Source organism: Neolamprologus brichardi, chromosome 10 (assembly GCF_056152115.1).
Source record: "Neolamprologus brichardi isolate AB-2024 chromosome 10, ASM5615211v1, whole genome shotgun sequence".
In the NCBI taxonomy this organism is placed as follows: domain Eukaryota; kingdom Metazoa; phylum Chordata; class Actinopteri; order Cichliformes; family Cichlidae; genus Neolamprologus; species Neolamprologus brichardi.
The window spans coordinates 1,096,317-1,118,318 of NC_142113.1; the positions used below are offsets into that span (position 1 = coordinate 1,096,317).

The window sequence follows — 22,002 nt, forward strand, 5'->3', positions numbered from 1 at the left end:
GTTAAGTTTAATGAGACGATTGGGTAGTTGTAGTACTTTCTACACTTTGGTCTTCGCTCCGATAGTTTCTTTGTTCTTTAGGATTTGGCCCTGATGTTTTGTGGCAGCAGTAACAGGTGAAAGCTGTTCCTGGTGTGGTCCTGCGTAACCTAACCACCCTGATGCCGTTTGTTTCCGTGTAGCTGGGGCTCACGTTTGTTGGCTGTGTGGGCATGCTCGACCCGCCCAGGAAGGAAGTGATCGGTTCAGTGAAACTGTGCAACGAGGCCGGTATCCGTGTGATCATGATCACAGGGGACAACAAGGGCACGGCCGTGGCCATCTGCAGACGGATCGGCATCTTTGGAGAGGACGAGGACGTGACGGGAAAGGCCTATACGGGCCGCGAGTTCGACGATCTACCGCAGGAGGTGCAGAGAGAAGCCGTCAAACGGGCGCGGTGCTTTGCCCGCGTGGAGCCGGCTCACAAGTCCAAGATCGTCGGATACCTGCAGTCGTTTGACGAGATTACAGCCATGGTAAGGAAAACTAACCCCGTACAAGTAACACGCCTGCGTGCTCCAGCATCTTTTTGTGCACAGCACTGCTGCCTTTCTCCTTCCTGTAGCCATTCGCTGTTTGAATGACTTGTCAAAGATGCATGAGGAGAAGCCAGTGAGGCGTGACATGTTCCAGGTCTCTGTGAGGGTGCTCTCAGACGCCGCTATCACAAGCTGTCATCTCTGGTCTGCTCGGCTGCTTCCTATCTGACACGCGTCTCAGAAGAGAAGCTGATCCGCGGGAGGGAAACGACAATATCACCATTTGCCCGTCAGTCTGAAGCTGCTTTCAGGCCCTGCCTTGACAGATAAATATCGCTTCTGCACAGCTTTAGTTTAATCCCGTCATGGTGTGAAAAGATAATGAGCCTTTGCACAGTGAGTTGAGTCGTTGCTTGTTAAACTCGGGGCTCCCGAGCGAGTCATCCTTCATGAAAAATGAGAGTGGGCTCGGTATTTGAGAGTGGACTTGTTCTTTTCTGACACGCATGAACTGTCACAGTGTTGGACTCTGAGTTTCAATGCTCAGCTTATATCTAAGGACCATTTAAGGATAAGCAAGTCTCATTGAGAGACGCTTTTTAATAAACAATACTGTTCACGTTTCCTTTGACACGTAATAATCCAGGTATTTCCTCCTGGCTGCAGACAGGTGATGGCGTGAACGATGCCCCGGCCTTGAAGAAGGCAGAGATCGGCATCGCCATGGGATCCGGTACAGCTGTGGCAAAGTCGGCGTCTGAGATGGTGCTGTCTGACGACAACTTCTCCACCATCGTAGCTGCTGTGGAGGAGGGCAGAGCCATCTACAACAACATGAAGCAGTTCATCAGATACCTCATCTCCTCAAACGTGGGAGAAGTCGTGTGGTGAGACGAGAGCGCAGTGAGACGCAGCTGCCGGGCGGGGGCTGTCTTCGTGTGCGGCTGACGTTTGTGGGTCTCTCCTGTGTGTGTCTGCAGCATCTTCCTGACAGCCATCCTGGGTCTGCCTGAGGCTTTGATCCCAGTCCAGCTGCTGTGGGTTAACCTGGTGACCGATGGCCTGCCTGCCACCGCCCTGGGCTTCAACCCCCCAGATTTGGACATCATGGATAAACCACCCCGCAACCCTAAGGAGCCACTCATCTCTGGCTGGCTCTTCTTTAGATACCTGGCCATTGGAGGTATTTTTCACTCAGACGTGAATAAATTATTGTGCAGTTGTCACTGTGTGGGGTGGTGCGGTGGTTAGCACGTCGCCTCACAGCAAGAAGGTCTTGGGTTTGAATCCAGTCAGGGTTCTTTTAGTCTCTCGCTGCATGGGTACTCCAGCTTCCCTCCACGGTCCAAAGACATGCATGAGTTAACATTAACTGGTGATTCTAAATTGTGACTGGTTGACTGTGTCTGTGTGTTAGCCCTGCTGATTGGCTACCTGTCCAGGGTGTCCCGCTCCTCTCGCCCAATAACAGCTGAGACAGACTCCAGGCTTCTCCTTCTCCAGTGGAAGAAAACAGATGTGTGGCTGAACGGCCTAATGATGACCAGAATTTGATTATGTTGGATGACAGTTCATAGATAAAGCGAAAATAGCTTTAAATGCAAATTTACTGCAAGAAGAGAGTAAAAAAGACACTTCATATTTAAATGATGTGTCGGCATTTAACTTCAGCTCATCTGGATATGATGCTGCGGTGCTGTTACTGTGCTGATCACCTTCGCTGTCTAATCAGTAAAGGGTAAGAAAACAGTGCCACGCCCATATTTTTCTTGTTGGAAACACTTTTAGGAAATGTCACTTTGATCGAATTGCAGGTGCTACATGTGAATGTTATGGATGTGGAACTACAACAAATGAAGTGTGACATGAATGCAGAATTATGTATATGATATCAGTACCGGATACTACGTACAGTATAGTTTATATAGTACATGCCAGATTACTTTTCCCACTGTCGCCAAAGTGCTGCTCATAGGGGGTCATATGATTGTTGGGCTTTTCTCTCTGTATCTATGAAGCGCCTTGAGGTGACATTTGTTGTGATTTGGCGCTATATAAATGAAATTGAATTGAATTGAATTTTATTATTTGCTTCGAGCCCTGTGTACAGGAGCTGCATGCTAAAAGATCTTTTGTTAAAAGGGTTGGCGTAATAAGCAAATGCTTCAGCCAATACCTTTTGATTAGCCTTGTCTCATGCTTTCTTGCTTTGTGGTAAATCTTTGTTCTGTCTTCACTGAGATATTTGAATGCTAATCAATCAATAAACAATAAACAATAAACTTTTACTAATTAATCTGCCAAACAGGGCTGTCTAAAGAGCTTCTGTGCACCTGCGCCCATTTTTTAAAATCTAATAGCAGAACAACTTGATGCATTTTCTAACACTTTATCGATGGTACATTAGTTAATGTTGATTTTTCGCACTATAAGGCGCACTTAAAATCCTTTATTTTTCTCAAAAATCGTCAGTGCAATTTATGTATGAATTCTGGTTGTGCTCACTGACCTCGAACTGATTTTATGTGCTACACGGCGCTCAAAGATCTGACAAAAATGTTTTAGTACGACTTTGCTAAGCTAAGAAGTCGCACCGCTTGATGGAGCATTTCGGCTGCTGTAGTCAGGAGAGGAAGGAATTCCGCAGAGGAATCTGGGTCCTAAACTCAGTCTGATTCAGGTCCCAAAGTCAAACAACACTGCGGCATCACTGAGAGTAAAAAACTGTCTAAATTCTTTCATCTTTAATAAAATGATCAGCGTTGCTGCTTTACCAGGTGTAACAATTGAGTTTAACATCCAGGCATCCATGAAAACAGGATTTATTACATATAACAGAGTTAGAAGTTAGCAGGAAGTTAGCTCGCTAGCTTCCACCTAAACATGATGTAGCATGTTCTGACTGAGAGATTTCAGAAAGAATTCAAACGTACAGCTCTGCTGTCACTTCCAACATAAATGAAGACAGAAAACTAAACAGCAGTGACGTTTGTAGGGTTACTGAAGTTGGACTAGCTGGTAGATAATGATGTGCTACGTGATCGCTAGCGACACAGCTATGTTAGCATAAACACAGTGAAGCTGGAGGATGAACGCTAACTTTTTTCCACTTGATAAAAGTTAACGTGAGGGTTCCTGATGGTTAAGGACAAATGCAATCACATGGCAGGATGCTGTAAACGGACCAAACTTCAGTCAGGAGAACAACTGAGATAATCCATTCACAATAGAGGTTAGTCATTAATATACTGCAACAACATGGGAACAGAGCCGCTGCAGAGGATTCAGCATTAATGAATCAATGGTACAGAAGTGGAGGAAGCAAGAAGAATGAGTTGAGGAAAGTTTGACTTATCTGACTGTTTGGTTTCGCTTAATGCGCCTTCTGGTCCGAAAAATACAGTAACAAGATTTGAGATATATTTAGTAAAACAGCGACTGTCAGTAGGCCTAGCATCTTTTTTTTTCTAATCAATCCCTCATGTCAGCATGTTTATTTTCCTGAACAGCTTCTCCTTTGTAAGGTTACATTTTATTCTTCACACACTGAATAACTGTAACCTTACACTTTGTCTGTATAATATTAAATTTGTGACTGTGCGTCTATCAATATCTGGTTTTGTCTCACAGGTAAGAAACGGCATCTCTTGTTTGTGTGTATAAATATAAATGTCTGTGTTGTCTTGCAGGATATGTGGGTCTGGGAACAGTGAGTGCAGCCACATGGTGGTACCTGTTTGATGAGGAGGGCCCACAAGTGTCTTTCTATCAGCTGGTGAGTTGTAAAACAGTTTCTCCTGCTCTAGGAGAACATGAGCTGTATGTTTCCTGTTATACTGTTTACCGCGCCTCTGTGCATCCTTTTCATTCGCTGCTATTTGATGCAGTAACGTTTGATGATCCCAGCAGCAGACAGGCATAGAAAGGGAATTAAGATTTCTGTGGATTGATTGCATGCAGATCTGAAATGAAGCCAGGGTTTGCAGCTGCCCCCCACCCCCACCCAATCTGAGCAGAGTCCCATCAAACCAGGTCGCAGCACACACACATGCACGAGCGCACGCTAACTCCGCCTGTCTCTCTCTTCACAGCGACATTTCATGCAGTGCACTGAGGACAACCCCATGTTCAAAGAAATAGACTGCGAGGTGTTTGAATCTCGCTACCCCACCACCATGGCGCTGTCTGTGCTGGTCACCATCGAAATGTTCAACGCGCTCAACAGGTGAGTCGGCTCCAGAGCTGGTGTCAGAGTAAACGAGCCTTAAATGTCGCAAACGTCAGAGATTTACTCAAAGAAAGCGACGCTGTCATTCGACGAGACAGAGCTCCTTTTAAGGAAGAACGATCCGAGCCAGAGAGGCCACGGCCGTCGCAAACATCAGCTGTTCACTGTTTGAAGGACTGATTTTTGTTTTTATGTTCTCCACCTGAAGAATGTGCTTAAGTGCACATCTTAAGAAGAGAAATGACGCTTTGTTGAACGGAGCTATGAAGCGTCATTAGCTCTGTTTTGAAAGAAATGTCCACCTTGACGAGGTCTGATCACCACTTCAGATGGAGTCCAAAGATAATCCAGCCTAACGCCGGCACATCTGTTCATTTTCATGCAGCTTGCTGGAATATTTTCACCAGTTGTTGTTTTGCAACATGATCCTGAAATGTTAGCATGTTTTCATCTATTTAAACTTCTCCTTACAGTTTGTCTGAGAACCAGTCCCTGCTCAGGATGCCTCCCTGGGTCAATATTTGGTTGCTGGGAGCAATCATCCTCTCCCTCTCCCTCCACTTCTTAATCCTCTACGTCGAGCCTCTGCCAGTGAGTACACAACCCAAACACTGCATGCTAATAATCCTCAGCGCTGTATCGTGGCCCAGATTCACGAGCCGTGTTTTATGAGTCCGATTCTTTTGCCAGTGATGACACAACTTGTCTGTCGTCTGCAAAAAACTAGGATGGCCCTGTAGGAGTGATGCAACAGCCAAATGAAACTATAAGTAGCTAAGTTCATAGCTAGCGTCGTGCAAACAGCAAATGCAGAAATGCTGTGAGTCAGACAGAAGGCGTTTCCATGGATTATGTTTTCTTGCAGGCTGATGTCTTTGCATTTTTCAAAATAGTTAAATATGAAGCTTGCATGTTAGAAAAGGCTTCTGCTGCAGCTTCCTCAACATCATCGTCTGATTTCTCCTTCAGCTCATCTTCCAGGTGACCCCTCTGCGTTGGTCCCAGTGGACTATGGTCCTGAAGATTTCCTTCCCAGTCATCCTACTGGACGAGGCTTTGAAATATTTATCCAGGAACCATCTGGAAGGTAAGTTAAGTCTGACCTGCTTTTAATTTAATAAGCAATTTCTTTCAAATCAATAAACGAATCTAACGACGCTTGTTCTGCTCTGTTTCCTTCTCCTCTGCATTTCTAAATCAGCCTAAACTCTTTTAATCTCACCTTCTGCACAAAGGTACCTGACTTTCTTTGTGCTGCTTTCTTCCGTCTGCATTCGAACCTGCCTGCTGTCCGATGGTTACCTGTTCTAAGCCTGTGGGTTTCTGTTTTGGCAGGTGATGAGGAGAAGAAGTATCGGAGGAGATGGCAGCTGAACTAAGACCTCTCCCTCAACACACTCACACAGTTAGACACACAGCTACCCTCTTCCCATTTTTGAGCTAGGAAACGTTTCTCTCCCTGCCCTCGTTCCCCACTTCTGCATGTCCAACAAACCACCGCTGAGGGGTGGCTCGCATGAGAATGAGTGTGTGAGAAAGCGAGAGCGCTTGTGCTCCTGCAAGCATGGCTTTGTGCGAGTGCTGCGTGTGTGTGTGTGTGTGTGTGTGTGTGTGTGTGAGGACACAGACGGATGCAGACCTGTCTTTATAGTTGCAAGAGCAAGAAACAACTGCAGAAAAGAAAAATACAACCGGGCTCTGCTTTTTAAAGGTTTCTGCTCATTTTGTTGTCTGTACAGTACAAACATAGTGGTGGACTTCTGGGGGGAGAGGGGAGGATGGGGGGACAGACATTGATAATACTGGGTGGGGTGAGGGTGGGGGTTGGGGTTTTAAAATCAACACAGAGACCGAAAGAGAGACTGAGCGGAGAAGAATCAGACGGACACACTGACAAAAAAGCATCAAGGAAAGGATGAGGAAGGCGAGAACAGCCTGGAGGCGCCGTGAGGAGAGCGCCACGGTACCCACGCGTGTCCACAGAAGCATCATCATCAGGAGGTGCTGCCCAGGCTTCTGCCATCACAGTACTGGCAGTGAATCCCAGCTCTGGCCTTATCAGCACAACACACTGTATCTCTGGCCAGTTTGTCACAGCGCTGCTCCTTCATCACTCTTCTGTCTTTTATGCTCAGTTCCTCCTTCGGCCTGTCTCTGCTCTCTGTCTCTTTCTCGCTCTCTGTGAGGAGGCAGCTGTGGGCCCGGGGTCATGTCGGGCTCTTTGGTGGGGTTGGGGTGCGGCGGTGTTGCTCCGCCTAAAGGTGTGAATAGCTTTACGCTGCTTGGCTGCTTCCTTTGGCTCTAAATTGGAGGGGCTGAGGTCGGCTCACACACTGGGCAAAGAAATTTTAAAAAGTCCAACAGCAACCAAACCAGCACGTCAGTAGAGTCGTCGTGATCAGCCCGCTCAGCTGGCCCTCTTTAGCTCCACTATAATGTCCTTCTGCTTCTTTGCTGCCACTGCAAAACCTCTGCGACTCATTTCATGTAAAAGTTAAAGGTGGACGGGAAACTCCTGCGTCACGATTCCTGCGTCACGCCTTTAATCCGCCGCGTCACACCCTGAACCAGCGCTGAGGTGTGCGTTATAGCCTTACTTGAATAAAGTTGTCTAGTTTGATGTGATAGGCTTTGTTTCCCGTCTGAATCGCACAAATGATGTAGTTTAAAGTAAGTTAGAGGAGTAAGTGTCTCGGCGCCACGTGTAGATATTAAGCACATTGAACATCCATGCCTTACACAGCCCACTGCACCGCCACATTGAATGTTTCTGCTGACCTTTAACGAGCTCGTTACCCATCACTACCACTCTGCACTCGCGTGGCCGGACCGTGATGCTGATCATGTGACGTCTTAAAGACTCTGAATGTGGCGTGTTTTTGCTTCTCGTTCTGCTTCGCTGCTCCCTCAGCTCCTCCTGCTTTCAGTGCTATCGCATTTCATTTGGGTGTTTTATAATTATTAATAATAATGATGTGTTTGACTGAATGAACCCGCAGGGTTTGGATTGTGTCTTTTAAGTCTTAATTCTGGGTTTTGTGTCGGGCCCTGGTGCTCTGTGGACGGGTCGGCTGTGTTTCTGGACTCTTGCTGCAGAGACGAGAGTGTACACGTTTTTAAAGTCTTTGAACAGGTGGAATAAAAATGGGAATCTGCACACTGTGTCCCTCATACTTATTAAAGCAATGCTATGTTGTGGCTGTTGTGTGTTTAAAGGTAGAGCTGCAGTGGTTAAAAACACTGAAGCACTACAGCCATTAAAAAACAAACACTTTGAAGTTTAGCTGAGCTCCCCTTCAAGGTCATCTTCTCGCGTACCTCAGTCCCTGCAGGTGCTCTTCTGACCATATATGTGGTGATGAGAGGTAATGCTGATCATCTGAAGGAGGACGGTAAACAGCGTGAGCTGAGGCTCGAGCCGCCGCTCACCATAAAACGTTTTGGCCGTGCAGACTTTGTTAGCGCCGTCTAAAAACTTCATCCTGGAGCAGGAGCTCTGCAACACAGTCATCATCTTCTTTCTGTTCTGACCAAACGATTACTATATTCAGCTGGAATATTAAAAATGGCTTTTACTTGCAGGACATAAGGAGGTTTGTTTTATCTTTTTAAATTGAACGGGGAGTTATCAACACAGTGTGCAGATCTTTTCCCCCTTTCTCCTTTTCAGACAGCAGGAAATTTACCCGTCAACACAATCACATCCCGTCTGCAGCTGCTGACTGGATGCAGCTGTGCTACACACTCGTTTCGTTGCTTGGTGATGGGGTTGTTTTTTCCTCGCTCCAGGGAATAGCTCGCCAAAGTCTAGATGTTTCCAGTGTCGCATGCTCTCTGGGGTCATTCTGGGAACGCACAGTAGGAAACTGACTTAAGTAGACGACGCAAATTAAAACAAAATACACTATAAAGTTTAAAACACCTCACCAGTTTTAATATCTATCTCTATATATTAAAAAATAGGTTTTAAGAGCGGACTAGTCCTTTAACTATAGACCACACGCTGGATTGTGACATGAAGCAGCCTTTATGGTTGAGCTTCTCATGATTTGCCGTCACCACCGTGTGAACGTGGCACCTCTGACCAGCAGACTCCACGTCCCCGTCCCAGATCTCCACGGCTCTGTAACATGCTGGCACGATAGGTCTGCGTCGCCTTGTTATTTACTACTGAATCCTCACCTCTGTACAGACGCTGAGCTCGCATGGAACCTTGTTACTGTAATAATAACCTATACAGTATATGATATTTAATTTTTTTGATAACTTGCATCAATGAAAACCTACTTACAACAAGAGACGGACTTAAAGACTTCATGTTTTTCTGTGGAGCACATATCTAAGGACCTTTGTTTTTGTCTGTTTTGGTTTTTGTTTTCTTGTAGAATAGAAAAGTTTTCTTCATGTTTCCATTTGGTTTTTACACTTGTGGGGTTTTGTGTCTTTTACTGTAGGGAGACGAATATGATGATATCGTGTTTAGGTAGACGAGATTAACGCTTACGCTAATAAGTGGCAATGACATGGAACATTTCAGTGAAAGCTAGCTGGTGTGAGGAGACTCGAGGAGTTGTGAACGAACAGTGTCTGGTTTACACTGAGCGATCAGCAGTGATGAATCCTGGGATATGAAGTTTCATGAGTGTACATTGAAGGGCTTGGTGGTGATGCAGGCTCTAGAGACCCCTCTCAGATCTGACGTTCGGGACGCTGCAAAGCTCTTCCAGCAAAGGCTGACCTCCTTTACTGACAGTGAAGGAGCACGATGATAACAGCTGACTAGTGCACGCGCCTCTAGAGCCTGACCTCCACCTCTGAGAAATTAAAAGGATTCTCTGTGTTGCCTTGTTAATATTAATTGTGGACACATAATTTTATAAATGACAAAGACGTGGAAATAAAGATTATTTATCTTGTTATTTATTCAGAGGCTGTGGGTTTTTTGTTTAAATGCATGATTGTCAGTGCAACCCCCCCCCCCCCCCCCCCCCCCAAACACTTGGGACAGTCTTCGATATGTAAATAAAAGAATAGAATAGAATAGAATTCAACTTTATTGTCATTGCACAGGTACAGGGCAACGAAATGCAGTTTGCATCCATCCAGAAGTGCTTTAGCCATCATATAGATATATTACAATATACAGGGTGGACCATTTCTATGGATACACCGTAATAACATGGGAATGGTTGGTGATATTAAAGTCCTGTTTGTGGCACATTAGTATATGTGAGGGGGCAAACTCCTCGAGATGGGCGGTGACCATGGTGGCCATTTAGAAGTCGGCCATCTTGGATACAACTTTTGTTTTTTCAATAGGAAGAGGGTCATGTGACACATTAAACTTATTGGTAATGTCACAAGAAAAACAATGGTGTGCTTGGTTTCAACGTAACTTTATTCTTTCATGAGTTATTTATCTTTATTAGTCACAGTTTTCTTGGGTCCACATTTTGGCAAATCGAACACTGAACCAGTTTCACAAAACTTAGCAAGCAGGTTGCTAACTGTAGCATGGGAGATGGGTGGTCTCGTAGGGTGTCTTGCATTGAAATCTGCTGCAGTGACCTGGTTACTGCGTTCAGCAGATATCAACACAATTTCGATCCACTCCTCACGTGTTAACCTCTTCGACATGTCAATGGCTGTGAACAAAGAGAAACTTGTAAATAACTCATGAAAGAATAAAGTTACGTTGAAACCAAGCACACCATTGTTTTTCTTGTGACATTACCAATAAGTTTGATGTGTCACATGGCCCTCTTCCTATTGAAAAAACAAAAGTTGTATCCAAGATGGCCGACTTCTAAATGGCCACCATGGTCACCGCCCATCTTGAGGAGTTTGCCCCCTCACATATACTAATGTGCCACAAACAGGACTTTAATATCACCAACCATCCCCATTTTATTACGCTGTATCCATAGAAATGGCCCACCCTGTATATTAGCAATAATATAGATATGTAAGTATATTACAAAAAGCACGAGGCAGTAATGAGCAGATGATTTGAATACTATAGCCGTGTCTCACTTCAGGGGCTGCATCCTTCGGTGGATCCGGCCCACGTAGACCGTGAAGGCCGGAAGTGCGAGGTTGTGACGGTCTAACCTTCAGGTTTGTGTCAGCGCTGTCTCAGTGGAGTTTAATAAATTCACCGTCTGCTCCTTGCTGTCTGAAATGTAACAGGACACTGGAGTAAACTCTTGACCATCTCACACTTCTGATAATCAGTTTTCTGTTTGGCGTTTATTCAGCTGTGTGAAAACTTTAATCTCAGCAAAACCGATTTACTCAGGAACAAAAAACACTGACAAATATCAAGTTTGTGTCGGGAGGTCGCTGCTCTTGCCGGCTCCAGTGAGCCGTGAACCCCAGTCAGCTGTCGAGCTGGTGGGTAACAGACGTCTCCGAACACGTCGGAGCGCTTTTGAAAATATGTGGTGTCTTGATAAACTGAGCAGATATTTGAGGTTTACACAGCTACATTCTCACCTGAAATGGTAAATGGACTGGTTCTTATATAGCGCTTTTCTACTCATCTGAGCACTCAAAGCGCTTTACACAACTTGTGCATTCACCCATTCACACCCATTCGCACCAGCACATCTCTCTAAGTGCTTTATAGCTAACATTCACACACATTCATACTCCGATGGATGCATCGGAGAGCAATTTGGGGTTAGTACCTTGCCCAAGGATATTTGGCATGCAGACTAGGCGAAGCCAGGAATCGAACCACCAACCTTCCGATCAGTAGATGACCTGCTCTACCACCTGAGCTACAGTCACCCCAGATGAAAACATCTTAAAAGTTTATTTTGTGACCCAGAAAGAATAATATTTCAAACTTTTTAGCCACGCTCCTCAGCCATTGCCACGTTTGAAAAGTATTTTTATATTATTATAAAAATACTATAGTAATTAAATTAATATTCAAAGTATTGAAAAGAGTAATATTACAACTTAGTAGCGGCCGCCATTGTTGGAAACTGGAGCTGGTTGGGCCGCGCTATGAATTCTGGGATATGGTGGTCCAGGAAGGACACACCGACCCATCCTTCAAATCTGGGGAAAAGGAGGAGCATTTGGAGCAGTCTGTGAATTGGGACAGGCTTCGGCGCATCGCTGTGACGTAATCGGCCTTCAAATGCGGCCCTGAATTGAGACACAGCCTGTTTATTTTCAAAATAGTAAAAACAACATAGTTTGATGCCAACAGGTGCATTTCAGACAAATTAACCACTCGGGCGTGCGGCGAATATCCCAACCACGAGACGACCTATCAGCAAGCACTTGGTGACTGTGGGAGGGGAAAACTCTTTTAACAGGAAGAACCCTGCACCAGGATCAGGGAGGGGCAGCCATTGGCTGAGGGACGTGGGACAAAAGACACTGTGAAAGAGATTAATAACAACTAATGATTAAATGCAGTGTGAAGAATCCTTAATCAGCCACATTATAACAGGATGGGTCAACAACGAGTTTAAATACTTGGGACTCAGAAACGAAGAAGCCTCTTGGACGAGGGGAGAAACGTCTTCACAAACCTAAAACAAATCCTTCATTCCAAGAACGTCAAGAGCGCCGTGACCTGGATGGACCTGTACGGTCAAGTCCTCTGAGTTTACGAGCAGCTCTTTACAAGAGTCGTGATTCGTTACAGTTTACTTAACTAGAATTAAACGTGTCACAAAATTAAAAGAAAAGGAAACAAAAAGTATTTATTTCTGAGGTCATTTCTTATCATAATCTAGGAACATAACAGAATGCTGTTTCAATGACACTGAAAACACAGACGCTGTCCGATGACCTGCTCTGATAAACCGTGTGTGCCTCTACATGCTTCACACAGTGAACGAGCTCTGCCAGCAGTCGTGAACAGAAAGCTCTTGTTCAATTCAACTCTGCAAAGATACAGATGTAGATGATCTCAAATGCAGTCAAATCCACTGATTTTATTATTATTGAATTTAAATCAGTGGAATAAAACTGAAGGACAGCTATGAGACCAGCAGGGGGAGATGTTGCGTCGCATTCCTGCATCTGTGCTGTTTACTAAGTGGGTCTGTCAAGATGCTATATGTAGCTTTTATTCTGCAGCAGCTGCACTGATTGTGTCCTGAAACACCAAGAGAGAAAAAGACCCAACAGGATGAAATTAAGTTTCTCCATCACACACAGCCTAGCAGCACTTCCCACTTCTCTAGGAAACCTAATTACCTGCACACACACCTGCACACACACCTGCACACACACACCTGCACACACACACCTGCACACACACCTGCACACACACCTGCACACACACACCTGCACACACACCTGCACACACACCTGCACACACACACCTGCACACACACACCTGCACACACACCTGCACACACATGCCACATATGCTTTCTCAGACCTCCCATGTGAGAATGGCACACATGCATGCACATCGTCTCCAGAGGGGGAAGTTCCTCTCGAGGGCCGCAGAGGAGGATCTCATTAGTATTAGGTTGTTTTTTCCAGCAGGACAGATGCAAGACTGTCCCAGTGAAAGGCAAGTAAACACACAGGCCAAAGATAGGAGTTGGGAAAACTAAACACTGCAGATTTTTAGAGCAAAAGGTGTTTGAGGAGAATTGTTGCGTTTGCTTAGAGTGAATCCTGCAGGATCCTGTTGATTTCATATCAGCAGGAAGAGAATGTCCGAGCTGCCGGGTTTAAGACGTCCTGTGAGACGAGAGCACAGCGTTATTACTCTGAAAACACTCCTCTGCTTTCATTCATCATGTCAGCATGAAAACTGAATAAAATGAATGTCTATGGAAGAAAAAGCCCGGCCTCTGTGCAGGTGAAGTAACAGCACCCCTGAGGCTAATTTGTAAAGCATCAGCAGAATGATGAAATTAAACATTATTCTACTGGGATTTAGTTATTTTTAACGTTCAGTGTCCGACTGACTCACACTTTTCTTTTAATGTGAAGCTGTTTCTACTGATTATGTCTTTGTGACCGTATTTGTTAAAATGCAACCATGCAAGACAAGGAAAAATAAATAAATCGATAACGTCGCGATGGCTAAACAAGCTCCGACTCCGATCCCTGACCTCTGATGATGATCTGGTCATGCCACATTTCTTCTCTGAACTCGTTTCATGCGCTCAGTCCTGTTATGCACATACAAGGCTGTGCTGCGGCCGATTCACACCATGACTCATTTGAAAACAAGCAGATGCTGCTCACAGTCCAGCAGGCTCTGAAAAAACAGGAACGGCTGGGAAAGACTTGAAATTTGAGGAGTGATTGCGCTGCGAGGACATTGTGCCCCTTATCCCACGGTGTCAGCCGTGTTGTGAGGCTGGAGCTGTTGCCAAGAAACCAAATTAACTTGCTATGAACTTCCACCGCGACAGAGAAGTGAAGAGCTCGGAGGCCGTGGCACATGTTCACCACTTACTGCAGCTTCATAACTCAGAAGGCTCCGATGTGCTGCAGCCGGCTGTGGTTTAGAGATCCTTTAAGATTCTGCACCGAAACAAAGTTGATCCAAGTAACTAGAGACTGGAAAATGAACTGACAATTAATATGTTTAGTTTTAATAGTTCCAGCTTCTCAGGTGTAGGTGTGGCTTTTAATTGAAACTATTTTAAAATAATAATAATAATAATGTAATCATTTATTAACTAACGAATTAATAATTAATAATAATTATTATTTTTATTTGGCTTTTATTTATATCTTATGTGATAGTATTGTTTATGTACAGTACTGTGTGTCAGCTGTTTGTTTTTAAAGTGCTTTATAAATAAAGATGATGATGAAAAACATATGGTGTTAATTTTACTTTACTCCTCTAACACGGTCTGACTCCATGCATTTATATCACCTGCAGTAAATCAATCACTGAACCAATTCATGCATAAAGTTTTGATTTATTCTCATCATGCAAAAATGAATTCTTAACTACACGTTAAGCTCATGTGCTAGTGTGACTTTCATATTTATAGTGTGGATATTTAGATTTAGCATTTACTATTTTTTACATGTAAGTAACATTTGTTTTTATAGCAATTTTCTAGATGAGGCTCACAAAGTGCTTCACAACCACAACCGACCAATAAAAACACAAATATTAAAAGGAAACAGTTTCCGCTGGTCGAAAGTGAGCCTGTGCGAATAAAGCTTGAGCTGCTCACAGGTCTCAAGCATAGTGCGGACACCATCATCACACACTTTCTCCTTTAGTTTTCAGGGCCGGCGTCCTACAGGTTTTACATCCTTGATCCATCACAGCTGATTTAAACGGCTAAACGACTCCTCAACATGTCCTGAAGTTCTCCAGAGGTCTGGTAATAAACTAATCATGTGATTCAGGTGTGTTGACCCAGGGTGAGATCTGAAACCTGCAGGACACCGGCCCTCGGGGCCTGGAGTTGGACACCCCTGGTCTAAGAGTTTGTTATACTGTAAGCAGGTGTTTGACCGATCAGAGCCCTGAAAGTGACCAAGATGTTAAACTGAAGTCTGAACAGATGTGCAAAGATGATAAAAAAGGTGTCAGATGAGAACACAGCTGTGATTTGGACCAAAGACGCCGTACAGTGACTTCCAGTAGTCTGACTGTGTGGAAACAAGGCCAACATTCGACTGAGGCGGGTAATATTTGCTAAATGAAACAAAGCAGGCTATTAAAATATCAAAACTAAGAGTCTGGTCAAATGTCTGTGCCCACTGCAAATACAGATTTTGCAAATTCAGGACATGTGACTCTGCTACACGTGCGCTCAGTTAACCCTGGGATTATTGACACTGACACTGGAGAGAGATGGGACAGTCCATCATGAGGATTGCAATCCCAAAGAATGACTCGCATCCACCCGGGCCTGCATGTCGTTAATCTGCTGTAATCCATCGTCATGCTTGCTGCAGATGTTTAAATCACAATCATTAATTGTGCCGCGCAGATCTCGTGAGCCTGTAGTCAGCCATGACGGCGTGCAGCGTCTTCTGTCACACAACTCGGACACATCTGGTGATGTGTGAAGACAAACACAGAGGTGATGTTTGTACTGTGTGTTCATCTATCAGGAGGTAATTAGCAGAAATAGCTGACTTTAAGCTGCCTGATGGAGGGTCTTCATGGAGAATTTTATTGATGATAATGAAAGTGTGAAGTTGGCGCCATGTTTGAAATCGCACCTCCTGAAGCCAAACTACGTCACACAGATTCCTGCTGCAGTGAACTAAACATGCATTCATCAGACTGACACGTCTCAGCCTGAGCGAGGTGCCTCGACTGAGATCATAAATATTTAAAGTCAAACGTGTGTTTGACTTTGTGTTGCACCACTTTGATGTCTCGCTGGAATGACGGATGTGCAAAAGTTTCACTTTGTCTTTTAAATACGTGACATCAGCAGTGTTGGGAAGGTTACTTTTAAAATGTATTCCACTACAGATTACAGATTACATGCCCTAAAATGTATTCTGTAACGTATTCCGTTACATTACTGGGCGATCGTGGCTCAAGAGTTGGGAGTTCGCCTTGTAATCGGAAGGTTGCCGGTTCGAGCCCCGGCTTGGACAGTCTTGGTCGTTGTGTCCTTGGGCAAGACACTTCACCCGTTGCCTACTGGTGGTGGTCAGAGGGCCCGGTGGCGCCAGTGTCCGGCAGCCTCGCCTCTGTCAGGGTGGCTGTGGCTACAATGTAGCTTGCCATCACCAGTGTGTGAATGGGTGGATGACTGGATATGTAAAGCGCTTTGGGGTCCTTAGGGACTAGTAAAGCACTAAATAAATACAGGCCATTTACCATTTACCATTTTACTCAATTCAATTCAATTCAATTTTATTTATATAGCGCCAAATCACAACAAATGTCGCCTCAAGGCGCTTCATACATACAGAGAAAAACCCAACAATCATATGACCCCCTATGAGCAGCACTTTGGCGACAGTGGGAAGGAAAAACTCCCTTTTAACAGGAAGAAACCTCCGGCAGAACCAGGCTCAGGGAGGGGCGGCCATCTGCTGTGATTGGTTGGGGTGAGAGAAGGAAGACAGGATAAAGACATGCTGTGGAAGAGAGACAGAGATTAATAACAGATATGATTCAATGCAGAGAGGTCTGTTAACACATAGTGAGTGAGAAAGGTGACTGGAAAGGAAAAACTCAATGCATCATGGGAATCCCCCGGCAGCCTACATCTATTGCAGCATAACTAAGGGAGGATTCAGGGTCACCTGGTCCAGCCCTAACTATATGCTTTAGCAAAAAGGAAAGTTTGAAGCCTAATCTTAAAAGTAGAGATAGTGTCTGTCTCCTGAATCCAAACTGGAAGCTGGTTCCACAGAAGAGGGGCCTGAAAACTGAAGGCTCTGCCTCCCATTCTACTTTTAAATACTCTAGGAACAACAAGTAGGCCTGCAGAGCGAGAGCGAAGTGCTCTAATAGGGTGATATGGTACTACAAGGTCATTAAGATAAGATGGGGCCTGATTATTTAAGACCTTGTATGTGAGGAGCAGGATTTTGAATTCAATTCTGGATTTAACAGGAAGCCAATGAAGGGAAGCCAAAACAGGAGAAATATGCTCTCTCTTTCTAGTCCCTGTCAGCACTCTTGCTGCAGCATTTTGGATTAACTGAAGGCTTTTCAGTGAGTTTTTTGGACATCCTGATAATAATGAATTGCAGTAGTCCAGCCTGGAAGTAATAAATGCATGAACTAGTTTTTCAGCGTCACTCTGAGACAGGATATTTCTAATTTTAGAGATGTTGCACAAATGGAAGAACGCAGTCTTACATATTTGTTTAATATGTGCGTTGAAGGACATATCCTGGTCAAAAATGACTCCAAGGTTCCTCACAGTGTTACTGGAGGCCAAGGTAATGCCATCCAGAGTAAGAATCTGGTTAGATACCATATTTCTAAGCTTTTCAGCGCCGAGTACAATGACCTCAGTTTTATCTGAGTTAAGAAGCAGAAAGTTAGTGGCCATCCAGGTCTTTATGTCTTTAAGACATTCCTGCAGTTTAACTAATTGGTGTGTGTTATCTGGCTTTATGGACAGATAGAGCTGGGTGTCATCTGCATAGCAGTGAACATGTATGCTATGTCTTCTAATGATGCTGCCTAGGGGAAGCATGTATAATGTAAACAGAATTGGTCCTAGCACTGAACCCTGTGGAACTCCATAATTAACCTCAGTGTGTGAAGAGGACTCTCCATTTACATGCACAAATTGGAGTCTATTAGATAGATATGATACAAACCACTGCAGTGCAGTACCTGTAATACCTACAGCATGTTCTAATCGCTCTAACAGGATATTATGGTCAACAGTATCGAATGCTGCACTAAGGTCAAGAAGGACAAGCACAGAGATGAGTCCACTGTCAGAGGCCATAAGAAGATCATTTGTAACCTTCACTAAAGCTGTTTCTGTGCTGTGATGAACTCTGAAACCTGACTGAAACTCTTCAAATAAACCATTCCTCTGCAGATGATCTGTTAGCTGTTTGACAACTACTCTTTCAAGGATTTTTGATATGAAAGGAAGGTTGGAGATTGGCCTATAATTAGCTAAGACTGCTGGGTCTAGAGATGGCTTTTTGAGTAAAGGTTTAACTGCAGCCACCTTGAAGGCCTGTGGTACATAGCCGATTATTAGAGATAGGTTGATCATATATAAGATCGAAGAATTAATCAATGGCAGGACTTCTTTGAGCAGTTTTGTAGGAATGGGGTCTAAAAGACACGTTGATGGTTTGGAGGAAGTAATTATTGAAGTTAACTCAGAAAGATCGATTGGAGAAAAAGAGTCTAACTTAACATTAATGGAACTACAAGTAGCTGTAGATAATATTACATCTGTGGGATGATTATTGGTAATTTTTTCTCTAATGATAAAAATTTTATTTGTGAAGAAGTTCATGAAGTCATCACTAGTTAACGTTAAAGGGATGGTTGGTTCAACAGAGCTCTGACTTTTTGTCAGCCTGGCTACAGTGCTGAAGAGAAACCTGGGGTTGTTCTTATTTTCTTCAATCAGTGATGAGTAGTAAGCTGTTCTGGCTTTGCGGAGGGCTTTCTTATAAAGCAACAAACTATTTCTCCAGGCTAAATGATGATCCTCTAAATTTGTGACACGCCATTTCCTCTCCAGATTACGAGTCATCTGCTTTAGGCTACGTGTTTGAGAATTATACCACGGGGTCAGGTACTTCTGATTAGAGACCTTAGTTTTCACTGGAGCTACAGTATCCAGAGTCGTACGTAGTGAGGAGGTGAAATTATTAACAAGATAATCGACCTCTGTTGGGGTAGCGTTCAGATAGCTGCTCTGCTCTGTGTTGGTACAGGGCATTGACGATGATAACAGTGGCTGGATTATATTCTTAAACTTAGTTACAGCGCTTTCAGAAAGACATCTACTTTGATAAAGTCCACTCTCCACTGCTGCGTAATCAATTATTGTAAATGTAAATGTTATCAAGAAATGATCAGACAGGAGAGGGTTTTCAGGAAACACTGTTAAATGTTCAGTTTCTATGCCATATGTTAAAACAAGATCTAGAGTGTGATTAAAGTGGTGGGTGGGTTCTTTTACATTTTGATGTACAGAATACGTTACTCAATGAGAGTAACGTATTCTGAATACTTTGGATTACTTAATATATTATCATGCTGTTTACAACTACATGAATGTACTATTGCTGTGATTTATTACTGTTACTGAAGGTCCGCGGCTCCGAACCGTAGTAAAGGGACCTCTGACTAATACGGTGGGTTCTGTGTCGGCTCGTAGCTGAAAACTAGCTTTACTTTGTTGTCTGGGTCAACTTTGCTAGCAGAGACAGAGAGAGGCGTTGAAAGGCTGCTCCAACAGAACTTATTGTTTCAGAGGAAAACACGAACACGGTGTACAGTCGAGTCTTAATAGCTTACTTACAACTGGGCTCGTCAGGCTCTCTTCTTGGCTGCAGTGGTTATTATTATATTTACATGCTTCCAGCTCCCGTTTCTGCTCGATGACAGCTCGTACTTTTCCTTTTTCTCCCTCCCTCGCTCACAGACACATAACGTGTATGGCAGTCCATTCTCCCTGCAGCACGGACTACACTGCCCATGATGCTACATTCTTTAGAGCTATACCTGTAGCATTCTGCCTGTTAGCTTAGCACAACAACAACAACAAAAAGGCCTCTCTCACCCAGGAAACACGCAGAGAGAGAGCGTCACCCTGTAACCATGGCAACCGTAACGCTGCCTGGAACAACAGAACGTAGCTGTCAAACAAAACCCAAACAGTCCTGACCCGCCACAATATGAAACAGGGAAGTACCGCCGTGTAATCCATTTATTTCAACAAAGTAACTGTATTCTAAATACCACCTTTTTAAACGGTAACTGTAACGGAATACAGTTACTCATATTTTGTATTTTAAATACGTAACGGCGGTACATGTACTCCGTTACTCCCCAACACGTGACATCACTCTGGGCTTTTTAAGAAGGAGAAAGGTGTAAATTATTTATTCCATGCTCTCATATGGAAACGTGTCCAATCAGCTCAGTGAGCTCGCTGAGACTCAGCACAGCTCCTTTATGATCATGTAATCAAAGCTTCTTCAAAAACAGATGTTCTTACATTCAGACTCTTTGACTGTAATAAGGGTGTACAGCACGCATACGGCATACAGTATGTGCAGTATTTGGCATTAGACTTAAAAATATTACACATGCAAGTTTAATTCATAAGCCATCCAAAGATGTTCCTCTTTGCTGGAGCGTCCTCGTTTGATATGACCAACAGCAGATGTGTGACAGGTTTACGATAAAGTCCTGCTGGTTCAAGTTCACACAGCACTGTAGCCACGTGCACAGTCTGCATCGCTGTAGCCACGTGCACGTCTGCATCGCTGTAGCCACGTGCGCAGTCTGCATCGCTGTAGCCACGTGCACGTCTGCATCGCTGTAGCCACGTGCGCGGTCTGCATCGCTGTAGCCACGTGCGCGGTCTGCATCGCTGTAGCCACGTGCGCGGTCTGCATCGCTGCAGCCACGTGCACGTCTGCATCGCTGTAGCCACGTGCACGTCTGCATCGCTGTAGCCACGTGCGCGGTCTGCATCGCTGCAGCCACGTGCACGTCTGCATCGCTGTAGCCACGTGCACGTCTGCATCGCTGTAGCCACGTGCGCAGTCTGCATCGCTGTAGCCACGTGCACGTCTGCATCGCTGTAGCCACGTGCGCGGTCTGCATCGCTGTAGCCACGTGCGCAGTCTGCATCGCTGCAGCCACGTGCACAGTCTGCGTCGCTGTAGCCACGTGCACAGTCTGCATCACAACTGCAAAGACAGGACTAAATAAAGATTATTTGTTAACGTCATGTATTTTTTACTTGTGTTTTCTGCAGTCTGTGTCGGGGATCCTGGGTTTTTGCTTGAGTTTTGCATTTTTCTAAGTGTTTCGTGTGTATTCTCTTTGTGTAGCAGAGATTTCTCGACTGGTTTCTTTATGGTTACTTTGTCAGTGTAGTTTTGCTGCGTATTACAGTCTAGTTTCTGTTTTAACTCCGTGAGTTTCACTTTGTCCTGCTTCCCCGTGTGTCTTCTTGTTAAGTCCCCGTCTCTATGTTAGTTTTCTTTTGTTGTGTTACTTCCTGTTTTATTTTGTTAGCAGTCGTCGCCTGTGTCTTGTTCCTTGTTTTACTTCCTCTTTTCTTGCTATCCTTGATTCGTTTCAGCTGTGTTTAGTTCCTTGTCGGCCATTTAAACTCTCCGTTTGCTTCTGTTCTTCGTCATGTTGTACTATCTAATCTGTTCATTTGTTTCCTGCTTGTTCCTGTAGTCCTTGTAACTTGTTTAGTTATTTGGTTCTCTTAAAAGTTAATTAGCTTTAATAAATGACTTAATTTGTCTGCATGTTGGGTCCACACTCTTTCACTTTTCACACACCTGACCTGGTTTGTAAATGCTCTAAAAAAAAAAAAAGCTGCGTGTTAGTGTTTCCTTTGGAGGTACAACGACAAAAAGATAAACGCGAGCAAACACAAAAATAATGTTTCCTGCTGAGTTGAACCCTCTTGTGCATTTCCCCACCAGCACTGCTATTAAATGAAGACTTACGTCAGCTTAAATGTGTCTTAGAGGACGTGATGGATCCACTGCAGCAAAAGGCCTGATAGCAAATCGATGGGAGGCTCAGCTCTGCCCTGTCAGCAGTGCACATAATTAGATATATTGATTATGGCGTTA

At 44.3% G+C, this 22,002-nt stretch overlaps 1 protein-coding gene across 2 annotated transcripts in view; it reads left to right on the forward strand.

The window, feature by feature from the left end:
* Positions 1 to 9,649, forward strand: part of atp2a3 (ATPase sarcoplasmic/endoplasmic reticulum Ca2+ transporting 3) — a 41,855-nt gene extending 32,206 nt beyond the window's left edge. The window contains exons 14-22 of one of the 2 annotated variants that reach the window (XM_087847012.1): positions 183 to 518; positions 1,188 to 1,408; positions 1,502 to 1,704; positions 4,211 to 4,296; positions 4,613 to 4,746; positions 5,223 to 5,340; positions 5,719 to 5,836; positions 5,951 to 5,984; positions 6,085 to 9,649. In XM_087847012.1, the coding sequence (XP_087703138.1) occupies positions 183 to 518; positions 1,188 to 1,408; positions 1,502 to 1,704; positions 4,211 to 4,296; positions 4,613 to 4,746; positions 5,223 to 5,340; positions 5,719 to 5,836; positions 5,951 to 5,955 (1,221 nt within the window). In that variant the 3' untranslated portion in view covers positions 5,956 to 5,984; positions 6,085 to 9,649. The remainder of the gene's footprint in view (positions 1 to 182; positions 519 to 1,187; positions 1,409 to 1,501; positions 1,705 to 4,210; positions 4,297 to 4,612; positions 4,747 to 5,222; positions 5,341 to 5,718; positions 5,837 to 5,950; positions 5,985 to 6,084) is intronic. The other variant, XM_087847011.1, reaches the window with a different exon arrangement.
* The last annotated feature ends 12,353 nt before the right edge of the window (positions 9,650 to 22,002 follow it).